At 40.5% G+C, this 16,673-nt stretch overlaps 1 protein-coding gene across 1 annotated transcript in view; it reads right to left on the reverse strand.

Moving 5' to 3' along the window:
- Window positions 1-16,673, reverse strand: part of sdk2b (sidekick cell adhesion molecule 2b) — a 276,995-nt gene that overhangs the window by 36,918 nt on the left and 223,404 nt on the right. The window contains 8 exon segments of the mRNA XM_062442366.1: window positions 2,574-2,676; window positions 3,049-3,216; window positions 3,576-3,692; window positions 6,144-6,338; window positions 6,647-6,730; window positions 7,919-8,109; window positions 8,667-8,778; window positions 11,072-11,205. Coding sequence (XP_062298350.1) covers window positions 2,574-2,676; window positions 3,049-3,216; window positions 3,576-3,692; window positions 6,144-6,338; window positions 6,647-6,730; window positions 7,919-8,109; window positions 8,667-8,778; window positions 11,072-11,205 — 1,104 coding nt within the window.

The following is a 16,673-nucleotide window of genomic DNA, read 5'->3' on the forward strand; positions in this document are numbered from 1 at the left end:
TGACTTGCAACATAATGCGATTTTAAAGCTGCACCAGTTTTCTCCAATGAATTTAAACATCAATCACAGTGACAATGTTTTTTCTCTTAAACATGTTAACCTGGCTCTTAATCACATGTTGTTGTGCATTCAGTTAAAATAAAGTGCTGCTCAACAAAGTGCAATCTCCAAATGTCATAATGGGAAATATGGAAATTCGTCTCAGGCTGACAAATACTGGATTTGACAAACTGAACACAGAGGCAACACACAACACATTTTAACAGCCGCCTGTCTGCATACAAAGTAAACAGAAGAATCCAAGTGGATATGAACAGACGCAGATCTGTCCGGGCAGCACGAAATAAGGCTTAGATGAGTTCAATGTAGGTGAATGCTGTTTGCTTTTACTGTTTTATTTGAGTTTCCTACATTTGGGTCAGTAAATGCGATCGATTAATCATAAAAAAGTGGACTCATTAATGAGGTCACTGCAGCATCTTAATGTATAATGCATCACGTTCACTGTAAATTCAAACGGGGCCAATGTCATAAGTACATTTTCCTCAGTTACAGCTGAGAGCATCATGTAGTAGTAGTTGTACTTTCTATTTTTAGTATACTATGGCAGCAGAGTAATATTCAAGTAAGTGGAGTATGACCAACAAGTGGGTGGCTCTATCCATATAAACTTACTGTATAGCTACTGTTTTATAATGGTGACTTACTCTCAGTGGCAGAAACAACGTGTAGAGTATATGGAAGAACACTCTGAATTGAACATTAATAAATGTATGAACAAATCTATCAAAAATAGTTTCAACCAGATTTACAGAATCTGCCTTTCATCATTTAGCTACCAGCTGCTGGAATGTGAACTATGATGCAAGCATGTATGACAGCTTTAGATGGTAGGTTAAATATTTTTGACCGTAAAGCAATTAGAAAACTGCGGTTTGGTTGTTTTATATTCTACCACAATCCGAGAAGAACCTGCTATTAGCGAGGTTTTTCATCTTTCTCCCCTCTGTCTCTTCAAACTCGCCATCAGAGCTGCCCTGCATGCATATCATAGCGGCTGACGGCTACATATCAAACACCGGATTCACATTCATGAAGACTGCACAGCTCAAACGTTGCCTCAGATGTAGTCTTCTTTTCTGAGTAGAAAGGGACAGAATCCTCTATTGATCGCTACTGATGTTGACTACAAGCTCGGAGTTCAGTAAAACGTCTGTTATGAGGATTGTGTACTGCACTGATTTTGCAGTTGTCAGCAAGAGGTGTGTGAGAAAGACTTTCTTATGGTGATACACAAATGTACATCAGTGGTCAAAAAAAAAAAAAAGGTGTGTAGGTGGTTACTTTTGTACAAACTGCATGTCTAGTTTACAGGCTGGGTATACAGCATTCAGGACAGGGCTAAAAATGACTGATTAGCATCCAAATGTATAGAGGACATTACAGCAAGTAGTAATGATGGAACATTTTATGATAAATCTTTAGGCCAAATGGCTCACACATTGTGCATTGGTTGGTTTCAGGTGAACAGGATAACAAACAGAAAAATGTGCGTTGATGTGGAAATGGAATGTAGCATCTATGACTTACATGTCATTATTTCTGACCTGTTGTATCGTCTGACTTAGCAAGACAACCGTGAATCAATTGGAAGTGGTCCAGCTGCAATGCTTTTGAACCGGTCCCTGAAAACTCCCTATCACATTCAGTCAATCCCAGTTAAGATTTGTCTGCAATGCTCTACATGGTCCCACGTGCATCAGTAAAGTCTATAAAGTCTTTTTGATCAGGGCTTATTGCACTGAACCTCTACAAAGGCTGAAAACTTCAGGAGGGTGAGATTTCGACATGCCTCCTAAACTTTGAAACTTGTTATTTTTGGACTTTTTATCTGTAGACACCTTTAAAGAATATTGCTATATATTCTATATTTTTCTTATTGTGAAAAAACCCCCAAACCCAAAAGATCCAAACCATCATCCTACTAAAAAGTCTTACTGTACATGTGTAGCCAAAGCCTGATATACATGAGTCTGTGCCTTAAAGCTCTATTGTTGTCCACCAACTATTAAAGGCACATGAATTAGCAACACCGCTGCACTGGGTAGCGTGTTCCTTCATGACGTTCAACATGGGCATGGTAGTTTATTTTAAGCTAATCCCATATACACCATGCGGATGCCGGAAATAATCACTTGAGCACAAAATGTGTATCATAAGAAATGGGAAAATTGTGGCATAGATGCACTTTTTATTCGTGCTTGAGAAAACTTGCAAAATTACAGACTCAGCCTTTTTTTTAAACAGAAACTACATATTTGTTAACCCTTGTTTAAATGTTTACATCTTCATAATGGAATGAATACATTTGGTAAAAAGTGTCCCAGATAAGCTAAGGAAGAATCAAGAGAAAGGAAAAACACCATCCTTACTCTGTAAAAAGCACCTCTAGACCTACAGTACCTGTTTCAACTTCCCTTTGTTTAGTTTCATTCCCCCCGCCCCACCCTGATAATATGTCTGTTACTGCTACATAAGTCATGTTGATAAAGTGTTTGTGAGTGTACCCTTACCTGACAGTTACACTGGGGTCATGTGTGACTCCACAGGTCAAAATGGCTTTAGTTCCTTTTATAACACTCTGGTCCTGTGGGGGTGTGGTAATTCGGGTGCGAGCTGTGACAGAAGATTCACAAGTGAGTGAGTGAGGAGAAAGCAGCCTACAAAATGTTCTTCACCAGAAGACCAATGCTAAAAATAAATAAATAAATAAATGAAGAAAAATTAGAAAACCCATTTCAGTTTAGTTTTAATTCAGTTTAAATAACTGTGTGCTATCTGAAAAAGAAAATAGTTATGATTATATGACACAGCCTTGTTTTTCAACCTTGCTTAACAGTAACGCCTCTCTATAAAAAAATCTACCACTGTTAAGTTCCTTTTGTTTTTAACTGCCACAAGGATGAATATGATGAATCACTTATATTCAACCATTTGTGTATTTGAAAGGATATGAGAGGCCTTGTCCGTCTAAACCCAAACACTCACCCCAAACCACGAGGTCAGCGGACGCCTCATCGATGCCCCTGGAGTTGCTGGCCATGCAAGTGTAGGTCCCGGCATCTGAGATGTGGGAGGGGGAGATGAGCAGGCTGCCTGACTCGAGCAGGGTGAACCTGGGCAGCTGGACAGAACCACTGGCCAACACGCGCTCGCCTGAATTGTGTGAAAAAGCAGAAGAGAAAGACGCAGATAAGAAAGGAGACACGTGAAGAGTGGAAAAAAAGGGAGACAGAATGGAAAGGAGGAGAAAAAAATGAGGTGTGCGGGGACAGAACAGGAGAGGAAGGCGGATCACGAGGAAAAACAAGGACAATGTTTTCCTGATCTGCTATTGGGATGCAAACATGAAAAGCCTGGTGCATGGTAAATCCTGGCTAAAGGAATCCAATCAGGCTTTATTTGTTAAGCCATGGCAAACTATGCTCCCATGTGTAATAGATAACGTACATCATAATCCCTAGTTGTGTGTGTGTGTGTGTGTGTGTCTGTGTGTGCATGTGTGCAACAAAGACCTTTCTGCCAGGTGATAGCCGGTCTCGGAGCACCAGAGGTCTCGCAGTGCAGGATGACTGACATACCGTCGATCACAGTGCTGTCAGAGGGTCCGGCTGTGATATTTGGGGCAATGCCTGAGGGGAAGACAAACACACACAAAGAATAAAGACAGGGCTCAGTACAGTAAAGAGAGAAGGTGAGAGGGTTAAAAGAGGTGAGAGAATAACTGTCTGTGACAAAACCCCACTTCAAACGCATTTCTTGTAAGCACCAGCCCGCTGCATCTCAGCGTTCAGTCGATCCTTTGTCCCACTAATTCTTTACGGATTGACACAGCCTTCACCTTGGTGCCACCTCTGTCTGCAGCTGGTCTTTTTTTTTTTGCAACCACAGAGATAGCGGATATAGAGAGAGGGAGGGCGGTAAACGAATTAGAGAGTAGCATAGACAGAAAGAGAAGGCAATATGTAGATAAGTAAAATCCCTATTTGTGAAATGCAATAAATCAAAGCTTTTATAGGATGACAGAAAACTGTATCACTCCCCGGAGGAGAGGAGGAATGGGGAGTTTGTCAGCGCTGATCAGAGGACACAGGGAATAGGAGAGAAGGAGGAGTGGGGACATGAACGTGTCGAGGAAAAGGCGAGATCTAGATGGAGGGAGAGGAAGAGAGGAGAGCGTCAGGGGGAGAAAAGAGAGAAAGAGAGAGAGATAGCAAAGTGAAGGGGGCGAGTTAGCCAGAGAGAATATCATGAATTCTGATCATGTGGTGCCGCACAGAGTGAAGGCAGCAGGAACTGAGACAAAGTGAAGAAAATTAGATGTCAGAAACTTGCCAAATAGACGCACAGCAAGAGTCAAATTATTATTGATTTTCAAATTCCTGACACACGCTCAGACAAAAAGCAGGTGATTATAGAATGGTGACTAACGTTTTTGATTTTTTTGTAAATTTAATTAAACTATACATAAACAAGAACATTATTTAAGAGAAAGACTATATATTTTCTACAATTATTATCACACTGCTGTCACATCATCTCATATTCCTGACAAATTCTGTTAGAAACAAGGGGAGGAAATGGACAAATATAGTATTACAGTAAAATTCTGTCTCTCTATGTCTCTTTGCATAATTAAAGCTCACTTTTTTTCCCTTTTCTTTAAAAATCCAGTTTTCACCGAAACGATCAAGGCAGTTTAAACCAGCTTTCATCTGGATTTCATTTCCCCAGTTCAGTTGCTTCTTGCTGTGATGAGACACTGATTACAGTAATTTGTAGTAAGTCTGGTCTTAATGCAACGAGTAGGTGGTTCTTTTTTCTGACTGCTCTGAGGAAATTGCTCTCACAGAAATGACAGAAATGGCCATGGCATACACAGTTTCAGGTTTATAGATTTATGTGTCATTTACTGCTGTATTTTTGATTTTCTAGACATAGAAAGTGACACATAAGTGAATGACAGCTGTGACATGTTGCTTAGCATGCTTATACTTCTGTGTTCACCTTGCAACTGGTGTTTGAAATACAGATTTGTCTTGTTGTCTTTTCTCTTGATTTTCGAATTTTCTTAAATCTGATTTTCTGCTATTTTGGAACTGAAATTAATAAAATCATGCTTTAGACTGAATTAATTAAAAGCAAGATCATACAAATGTGTTTTAAGCTGTTTCTTACAACTATCAACTGAAGTTGCTGATCTTAGTTGTGATGGGAGTTTCTTCCAAACCTTTGGTGCATAATAACAGAAAGCTGCTTCATCACACTTTTTGTAATTCAGTGTTGGTACATTGAATAAGCTGCACTTAACAACCCAAGGGAGCATTTTGGGACATTCTCAGATAAGCAATCAGAGAGGTACGAAGGTGTTACATCATATAGGGCCTATAAAAAAGTCAAATAATTTTAAAAATCAATCCTCAATTTTAAAGGTAGCCAGTGTAATGATGCTGGAACTGGTGTAGTATGTTGCAGCCTCAAGTTAAAGTTAATATGCAGGTACACATTGTTTAAGTGTGTGTGTGTTGAGTTTATTATATAGTAACAAAATAGATGTGTTGAGTTAAATGTTAATCAGTTATGTGCTACACAAAATCTCTGTAGACCTGATATGCTACTCCTCCAGTCCATTGGTCCCCCTATAAGTTATGTCTCCTGCTTCTGCCTCTCCCCTTTTGCCACTGTAATCCATGGGAGAGGGGCTTGAGTGTTTCATGCTAACTGACCGGAGGGTTTTGCCACTTATTTCTTTTGTCAGAATAAATGGATGTCGCTTCCAAAGATATCCTGGCCGGTCTGAGACACAATGTCAGACTAAGTTGTAATTATTTTGGAGTGAGTAATTGACTCACTTAATTGAATCCACTTAAAGCGGCAAATAGCTCCTACTCTTCTCCTTACGTCTAGGTTGGAATTCCGTTCCAACCTTGTACAGCGATTACACATAGTATTTTCTGAGGGGCTTGAGAGAATTGTGTAAGAATTTAACACAATGATGAGTTGAAAAAAATAACAATATTGTACTTTGAGAACAGTAATTATCTATAGAAAATAGTTTCCTGAAAAGCAGCTTGAGCACTCACTGGTAACAGCCAGGTATGTGTTAGTCTGGACTTCTCCTGCCAAATTCCTGGCAAAGCACTGGAACATCCCGGTGTCATCAGGCAGGAGGCCATTGACCTGCAGGCTGCCTCCCACCAGCACCCGGTACCTGGGTGTTTTCACTGGGTCAATGGGCAAAGCATCCTTGTACCACACGATATCTGGCTGGGGCACTCCTGCAGAGGATGAGTGAGGTGAGATTTATTTATTGATTGTACATTATACTTATTTGTTTCACTGAAATGTTCTGCATAGAATCACATACAATAGCTTAAATATTAGTTAAACATTAAAAATACAATATTTCAACATGTGTTTAGAACAACATACTTTTTGAGTACTCTAACAAGTGATTACTTAATAAAGTATGACATTCTTCTACTAAAATGCACACACACTGTACATATTCACACACACACACACACACACACACACACACACACACACACACACACACACACACACACACACACACAGTGCTCACCTCGTGCCTGACAGGGTATGTCTACAACCTTCTCCATTTCAGCTGTGATGTGTTTCTCTGGTTCTTTAATAAACTGCGGTGGCTCTGAGGGACGAAGTGAAAAGAAAAGGCACAAGGATAAATAACGAAACACACAATAAGATTTGAAGTGATGTAACTTCAAATATGCAGCTGTAATCACCAAAGCTTGAACTGTAAATATATTGTGCTATAAAATATAATGATGGGGGCAAACTCTTCATAGCGTAGCTGGAAATAATTAAATTATACAGTAGTTTTGTGAAATAGATCATTTAAAAAAAAATGTTTCCATCAAAGTCATGGGGAGAGGAAAGGCTCAAGTTAGCAGTATCAAGGGAAAAGTTCACCGCACCTTGTGCTTTGAATCACATCACAACCTTGAAAACATCAAAGTCTTTCAGTGGGATGGATGAAAGTGACTCAAGCAATGCTATTAAACTGTTTCTTCAGGCCAACCATGAGTTTTCTCCCTTTTAAATCAATAACATTTCCTGCTCATTGCCTCACAACTTCACATCCATAACTTTGCCAGATTAATATAATGAGAATAGTAATATTAATATGAATTTCATACCAAGTATACTCTCACACATTTGCCTGATGTATGTAGTCAAATGTTGAAACACTGGTTTTTAATCCAGGTTGTCATGCTCATATAAAAGCAGGCAGCAATTATTCAGTATTGCTAATCACATGATTTGCCTTTATATTGTGCATAATAAAAAAGAAGCTCTGAAAAGAATCATGAACATGAATGAAATGTCCTTCAAATCCTTAAATGATTCAATCAATAAAATACCTTCTATACAAAAGGCAAAGGCAATAAAAAAACAAAAAAACAAGATGAATGCGACATGCAACACAAACAAAGTATGAGGCAAAAGAAATATGAACTTATTTTCACTTAGAGGTGGCAAAGACACTGAAGCTTTCCCATCACTGCTTGTGTAGATTTGGAGCACATTTCCGTAATGTTTATGCTTTCTTTTTTGTATGTAATTTTTGTCCTCAAGAGCCATTGTAAAAGTAGCAACTCAAATAGCATTATTTGGTGTTTGATTAAACCTGCTTTTCACAGACAGTGCAATGGGTATACATTTAAATAAATTAAAGTAGCAAGTGGAATAAGAAGATAGTGTCACCTGCAAATGTGCATGTATAAAGAGCGATTACAACAGTCCTGCTGTAAGTGCTAAGTGATAATACGAAAGAAATTCCAGACAAGGGGAAATTTTAGCTTATAATTCTTACCTAGTACGTGCAGATAAGCCCCAGCACTGACTGAGGGCACACTGCTGCTGCGGAGAATGGCCTCACACTCGTAAAAGCCGGCGTCACTCACCACAGGACTGAGGATGGTCAGCCTGCGGTTGAAGTCACTCAAACCGCTGGTCACCAATACGCCATTCTTACGCCATGAGATACTTAGCTTGATAAGAGGTCTACAAAGATAAAAGCAGAGTGTCAGAGTGTGTTTTACATTCATTTCCCCCACTGTTGGCATTTGAGTTCTCGTCACAATCTGTGTAAACACTGCTAAAATTAGGATTTTTTATTTCTTGTACTTCATGATGAACAGATTCTGGTTCTGCAACACTGGTCCAAAATATATTTTTCTCACAATATGACGCATACTTATCAATCTATTTAATCTGTTGGTGACTTGGGTATAAAAAATATCTTTCAATGTGCTGAGATGATGCCAGCTGTTTTCAATTCCAATTGACTATTTCATGAATCAAGGGATGTCATTAGTTGGGTTGTCTGCTTTGTTATTGCATATGCCAAGATTCAAGAACACTTGTGTCTACAAATATTTGCCCAATAAGAGAAACGGTTTTGAAATCAACAAGAATTATCATTCAACACTCACAGAACATGTGAGGAAAAATGCCCCCCCCCCCCATTTTTTTTGCTCACACTTCTAATTGCAAGTATTTTTTACCCTGCAAGGTAAAATGACCCTTTAAAAAATGGTGTATGACCCTGCGACGTTTACCTGGCATTGGCCACACACTCCAGTGTGACCTCTGACGTGCCTGTGACCACGCTAGTGTCCCTGGGAGGGATGATGATGGTGGGGGCAATGGGGTCTGCTGGACCTCCAACATCTAGACAGACAAACAGGTTGCCACACAAACATATCAATAAAAAAAGACATACACATGTAGAGATTAAGCAAGATATATAGAAGTAGATATTAAATAGAGACAGAATGTGGTGAGTCCACTGGCAGATATAATGGGGTTCTCCGGACGGTGATGTCCTATACATTTCATTTCCCACCCAGTGACTCTGTGGGTGCTCATCAATGTGAGATATTGAAACTGACCAGTGCACACACTGTATCTGAGTTTTGACAGAGAGATGGGCTGAATAAGATGAGACAGTGCACTGACTGTGTATAATAAGATGTCTGCTAGAGAACTAGAAACAGGGATAGAAAAATACTGCCTGACCAACACGAAGCTAAAGGGTTAATAGACTGCTGTCTGCGCATATGCATATGTATACAAAACATGTGCAAAACAGTTAATGTCTGTTTGTTTGTGTGTGTGTGTGTGTGTGTGTGTGTGTGTGTGTGTGTGTGTGTGTGTGTGTGTGTGTGTGTGTGTGTGTGTGTGTGTGTGTTAGTGTCAGAGACAGACAGCCCATGGCAGTGAGAGAACAGTGTGTGTACGGTGTGTGTGTGTGTGTGTGTGTGTGTGTGTGTGTGTGTGTGTGTGTGTGTGTGTGTGTGTGTGTGTGTGTGTGTGTGTGTTTGTGTGTGTGTGTGTGTGTGTGTGTGTGCGCTGCTTGAGATGTGTCATGTCTGTGATAAACTCACACTGATCCGTCAAACCCATCATGCCCTAGGAGTCTGCTTGTGGCTGAACATGTCAGATGTAGCTTTAGGGGCTGTCATAACTCAATCATACCAATCTTGGGTCATTGGATGGTGTACACTGGCCATGTGTGCACACATAAATACACTCACACACTCAAACTTTAAACTAGGTTTGACGGCTAGTCACCAGGAAAACACTACTGCATATTTCAAGCCTACAAATACTTAAAACTTAGCTGAGCTGTTGTGTACTTAAAGAAATAATTTACAATGTTTTATGTGTGGTGTGAAGTTTAGAGCTGGAGACAGGATGTGGTTAGCATAATTTATAAAGACTGGAGGCAGGGGGGAACCACTAATCTGGTCCTGTCCAAAGTTTTAAAATGAATGTGAGCACTGACTCCAGCTCTGTGCACAGACATGAGGTTGATCTCTACCTTCATCCTTGTGAAGCAAACAAATACTGTATGTGTTTTTCCTTTAATTAATCCTTGTAGATGTTTAAATCTAGTTTTTAAACTTTGTTTTGAGAATGAAAACTATAACATGAACGACACTGTCAGAGTTCTCCTTGTCCTTCACTCTCGCCAAGTCTTAAGCAAGTACTGCTGGAGCCAGGAAAGCTCATGGGAAATGCAGTGTCAGAGGCGTCGCTGCAGGAACAGCTGCTATAGCAGATACTGACAGATACACACGCGCATACAATGAGCACTCACTCCAACACACGCAACCCTCAGTATTGGCTCTCCCAGCAGCCTGTACATCAATGTGTGTACGTGTGCACGTGTGTGCATATGTGGAGCATTTGTGGAATGTTCATGTAAATGCATGGCATGATTCCCTGAGACCCGTCGAGTTGAGACCTCCTGCTACGCTCTCTATCTAACCTGAACCAGAAAGTGTTAGTGTGTGTTTGTGTGTATGTGTGTATGTGTGTGTGTGTGTGTTGTAGTACTAGTATTATCAACTCTGCCACTGTTCTCCATATGTGCCACAGGCTATTTCTGCTTCCTCGTGTTGTCAACTGTAATATCTTACCCTAACTCTTCCATACTAAACTCTAGTCTACCATGTCATAAGATGCTCTCTGTTAGGCTTCTTCTTATATTTCACTCTGCTGAGCTGAAGCCAACTGAATTGGTTTAAATTTGTGTATCTTGGGTTTGTTTTGGGAGCTAAGGATGCTGGGGAATATTAAGAACTACTTGGCAGGAGAACAGACTGTCTGCGCTCCGTCCCTGTAGCTTCCCTCTTCCTGTATGTGTGTGTTTATGTTCATCTGCCACAATTAGCAAATTTGGCTACAGAAACACAACACTGCAGTGAACAACAACGTACGTAAGTATTATACATATGTGTAATCATTATACATACATAGAATTTGCAGTGCTGGACTGAACTTAGAAGCAGAAACATTAGCAGTATTGATGATTTTTTGATTATTTGATCATTTTGACTGATGTATTAACAAGCCTGTCATTTTTATGCTGCATATGTTGCATCCAGACCTGTCACCTGTCTTGGCATTATGTTTTGGTTGCAATATGTGTGTACACAGACAGTATGTGTTTACTTACTCTCTACTGACAGGGTGATGGGCTGGCTGGTTTTGTTCTCTCCGTTCTTGTCATTTACCGCCTGTACGTAGTAACGCCCGGCATCTGGTGCCACCGTAGACAAGATGACCAGCGTGTTGTCCAGAGTGATGGCACTAAGGAGACAAAAAAAAACATGTATACATTTTGAGGCATTTTGTAGACTTAATGAAAAGGAAAATAAATATATAGGTGTGAGGAATCCAGAGAGATGCAAACAATTTAAAAACAAGATCTTTCAAAATCAAAAAAGCTCAGAGAAAGCTTCTTAGGATAAATAATATATCTTCAGCCTTCAAAGGTAGTGTTGCCTAATTAGACTTAAATATGTTTGAAGTCTGGTTATGTGTCCACACTTGACCCCATGGCTGAAAAGGGCATTAAACATTTTAACATTTTAATTACACTGTTCAATCAGCATTAGTTATATTGATTTACAATGTGTAAACAATGTGTTGCAAGGCAGAAATATTGACAACCTCTTCTACTTATACTTCTCCTTATGGTCGGTTTTGAAATATGATAGCCCATCATAATAACCCTGAGCTTTTAATTGGCTATTTGTATCCCTCTGCTTCCTGTGGCCTGCGTTTTGGCAGCAAACCACTGTTGGCAGGAAACAATGGTATCTTCCTTGTCGGCTGCTAGAATGACACCTGAATAAGTAAACACTGATCCATTTTTCAGCAGGTGTTCTATAGGGGCTAATACCTGGTGTCTTGTTGTCTCTATCAAGCCTTCCCATGGACTTTCCCTTGTCAATGCAGCAACCAGTGAGGGAGAAACCCTCCTCCCTCCACTCTGGCGCCTGATGTTACAGCCCCCTGACCATGTTTACAATCAATATTTTCTTATTATCTGTGCCTGTTCAACAATCTGGAGGAAGATAGTGTGTTCCAACTGGGTGCTTTCCTCCACATATATCTTTTCATCTGGCCTTATCCCTCCATCCACCGTTCTGTCCTCCTCCCCCTTCACTTCACTACCCGCTCCATCACCCCAGATACTCAATATGGTCACAAGCAAAGGTCACATTTGGATATCTGCCCTGGCTAACCTACCAAACCAAAAGCTGTCTGCAGGAGAGACACAGAATAGATATTTGAGAATTAAAACAAAACAACAACAACAAAAAGGTGCTTTTGTGACATTATTGACACACCTTAAGACAGGGGCACTTTTACATCAGAAAACAAGAGATTTTCAGTCACAGACCTATTTGGAAGCTTGGTCTTTCAGAAAAATACTACTGTTAGAGAAACAAATCAATATCATTCAAATGGTTCTGGCTACCCTCTGTGCTCTGTGACATTTCTCTTTGATTTTCTTTTTGACATTTTCTTTAAAGTTCCTAGAACTATTGGCAGTGCTATATCTGGAATAACTGCAGCGCAAACAGTAATGGCTTGTTCTATAGAAGTACTGTAATATTCGCCGCTTGTTGTACGCAAGTGTAAAGACGGTGACCCCTGTCGTACATATATATATATATATATCTCAGCAATGTTCCTGCTTCATGACTGTTGACCTCTTTCTCACTCTCCTCCTCCAATCTCTCTCTCTCTCTCTCTCTCTCTCTCTCTCTCTCTCTCTCTCTCTCTCTCTCTCTCTCTCTCTCTCTCTCTCTCTCTCTCTCTCTCTCTCTCTCTCTCTCTCTCTCTCTCTCTCTCTCTCTCTCTCTCTCTCTCTCTCTCTCTCTCTCTCTCTCTCTCTCTCTCTCTCTCTCTCTCAATCCTCTACACTGTTCACTTCTTCCTCCTTCCTGACCTTCATTTCCTCAGGGGGGGTCTAAGTACCTGCTGAGCCTCATCATGGGAACAAGAGAGTTGATGAGAAAGTGGGGAATGTAGATTAAAATAGGAAAGAAGTTAAAAAAGAAAAAAGCTAATGAGCACAAAAAGAAAGTAAATACAGGTGTGTGCACATATAAAAGAAAAACCCTGAAATTCACATTGTAGCTCTATAAGGAGGAAGAACTTCGGCAACATACAGAAGACGACACAGCACAAAGAGTGATATGCCGCGTGTGCTACATCTCGCTACCTGTGCTGTTAGCATTTACAATATGATGACTTATTAGATCCACCCACGGACTGATTGATTTTCAAATATCTCATAGTGGACACAGTCACTGGGCTCATTTGGGATTCCCCATGCATGCTGAGACTGAAAACAGTCTTTCTAAAGGGGCTGGCAGGCCTCAATGACTGCAGCTTATGATCTGCGGTAAATATTTAATGCTAGCTCGCTGGAGCGGTGACATCCTGGACACACAGCTATGAATTATGGATCCCTTCAGGGATGTGGGCAGAACGGAAGTGTCCAAAGCGCTGAATGAATCCCAGGTGACTTTCCCAGGACCTTTCTAAAATGGGGACACAATTCAGGACTTAACTTCTTTACCTGTCGCTTAAGAAACTCTTATGGATGAATGTACAGGTTACTGCTGCTACGTTACAGGAGGCAGAGTTTTATACGACCTGTCGTGAGGAGACAGCATATCCTCTCTGTGATAATGTCACGCACTGTATGAGTGTATTGTCACTGTATGTACTGTATGTCTTTCCATTTTTTTTTTGTTTCTCTTGCATCCAAAGACCTCTCACTACTCAAAAACCATGTCCAAGCACTTGCAAAACTAAATTTGAACTAATATTTCACCATCATTCACAGCAGGTCCTGATTTCATCAGTGTTCATGTGAGCAGGAGGCAATTTTTCTCCCTGCTAGTTGATTTTAATGTGCTGCCCTGCTGAGCTCTCTCTCCCCTCAGTCTGTAATCAGGGCTGCTGCAGCGGGGGTCATATGAAACTTTGTTACACAGCGTGTTCAGCAGATCTAACTGCTCCCTACTCTCGCCTGGCCTTAGGGATGAAAGACCACATGATGCAGGAAGAAATTAAAAATAAGCCAATTATCCAAAATGGCTTTTCTTGTATATCAGGGGAAAAGGAAGAGGTGGATAAGAATTTGGTTATAAGAAGCGATGAAATTGTTCTTTTTTTTGTTTTCTTTTTTTTACTGGCTCACTGTAGTGATTTATGTTTTAGTATGTTGCTTATTTTTCTCTCATTCTCTGTCTGGATGCATTTCGGTCATCCATATCCAACTCCCTAGTCACTCATGGTGTTGTGAGCAGCTGTCTGAGGCTTGCTTATAACGATGGCTTACCAAGTATCCAACATGGTGCAGGATTTATCAAGCCACAGAGCTGGGAAATTTGGACAAATCAGATATGTGTGATATGTGTCATAATATAAATGTGAATGTCTGCCTGCTATTTCTTTTCTTTTATTCCTGCATCTTTGACTGCTTTTTCTTTTTATTCCAACCCAATTTCCTTTTCCATTATTATTCTCCAGAACAAGCTGCAGTCCACAGGAGAGCCTGGCAGGCTGGACAGCTGCTCAGAAACATCTTGGCCAACTGTGCAGCTTTTTTGTTCAACCCCAATTTAGATTGCAACAAGAAGCAGTATTAGTTTCAAATTCAATTACCTTCTTGTGGATCAGTTTATTTATATTTAGCATTAAGATTGGGTTTTCAATGACTGCCAGCCTTGTAATGATTATGTAGCAGTAATCAATAATGATGAAGGAGATTTATGTTTGATTGAAATAGAGAGATGGACGTTAAAATGTTTGATTTGCCACCGGTTACTTTAATTTTCATTACTACTAATAAATTACATGAATGCAAAATGAAATAAACAATGATTCATGGTTGCTCTCTTTAATTAGGAACACATTGTCCCTGAACTGAATATTTTGAAACACTAGCTTAAGAACACATCTTTGTATCTAGTTCAACCACTGAGTTTGTCGGTCTGTATGCATATCTTATCGTGTTAATCCCAGTACTGACATAGTGTGACAGAGCCGAGCCTGTTCTAACACATACACACACTCGGGAGTGTTTTGGCATCTGTCGTGGCTGTCCCTCTCCGCTGGGCCGTGAGGGGCCTAACCTCGCTCCACAGCCTCAGACCTCCATTACACGCAGACAAATGGCCCCGGTCGACTGATGGCCTCCCCCAGGAGAGGGAGAGGGGTCGGTGGGATCAAGCGGCTCACATGGCTGGCTAAGGTATGAGTCAAACCGAAGCCAGTAGACAGATGAAGGCAAAAGAAAGCAGGAGAGAGAGAGAGAGAGAGGGGAGTGAGAGCAAGCAGCAGGCTGCATGCCCTACTGCTCAATAGACCTGTGATGAAAAAAGCTACTGCTCCTGGGGATGGAGAGATGGAGGAGTGAGAGAGATGAGAAGAGGTGGGGGGAGTGTTGCTCATGAAAACAGCCACTTGTTTTCTCACCGGGGGCATGAACTAGAGATTTGTGGCTCACTGTTCGCTTTCTGCTTCCCTGTTGCTCGTGGTTGGTTGAGTGTTCAGAAAACCAGCGTCGGTGAAGAAAAAAGGATGAGCCAAATAACCTACAAGGTCAACCAGTGTCATAAATGAACCCATCTGCCGAGTAGCCAAAGATTTCACAACATAACATGCTATTATTAAGTCCATCCAGAAACTGAATCCACTCATCCATCTTTCTACAAACTATCAATATCTGAGCTTTACCAAGACAGCACTTGTTTCGATAGAGTATGTTTTAACCCTTTTTTTTTTTTTTTCTTAATTATGAGACTTCTTAACACAGTGTTAGATAAAAAAGTAGCCTGACCAAGCATACTTTCATTACTTTACACTTTTCTTTGATCAAAAATGTGATTCTCTCCTAGATATTTGCAGTGCTTTCTGGTTTCAGCTACTCACATATATAAAGACAAGCTTATTTTGTCTGTTTGTTTATCATTGTAAATTGAATAACATTTAGTTGGTTGCTATCTCTAGTATCTATTTGGAAAATTTTAGGCCAAATGATTAATATAGGAACATAATCAACAAACTAATCATTAATGACAATAATCATTAGTGTAGTTGCAGCCCTAGATACAAATATTCATTCCTACCTCTCCTTGACATCGCTTCCCTTCTGACCTGCAGGTTGTTGGGTGCATGACTAATGCCGGGCAGTTGGTTGTAGAGAAATGCAGAGGAGGCTTAGCTATTCACTGGCCCTCATGACTAATGGGGAATCCATAGCAGACTGACAGGACCTGAGCATCACAGGCAGAGGCCATTAATTGATCAGTAGCTACAGCAGATTACTCAAGGGAACTGTGTGTGTGTGTATGCGTTTGTGTGTGCGTCAGGGATGTCCTCCCGTTGACTCCCCCAGGTCAGGCTCCCCTTGTGTTCTGTCTTAACAGACACCTCTACAAGGTTGTTTTCTGTGTAATGCAGATAAATCCATGTCCAAGTGTCAATACAAAGTTTCTGGGAGAAAAAAAAAACAACACGTAGTGGCTAGTAAGTTGTTGTCACAGGTGAAATAGTGAGGGGACGGGCGCCATCGCTATATTCAGCAACTACAATTCCTGGAGAATTACAGAAGGAGCCTCTGATTATACACCACATTAAGTCCCCAAAATAACACAACAAATCATGCCAGCTGAATGGAAAAGACCCTGCCAAATGCATTCCCATTCAATAAAAGAAGGATAATGACTGTTACTTATAAATATGTTATT

Source organism: Scomber scombrus, chromosome 21, assembly GCF_963691925.1.
Source record: "Scomber scombrus chromosome 21, fScoSco1.1, whole genome shotgun sequence".
Classification (NCBI taxonomy): Eukaryota; Metazoa; Chordata; class Actinopteri; order Scombriformes; family Scombridae; genus Scomber; species Scomber scombrus.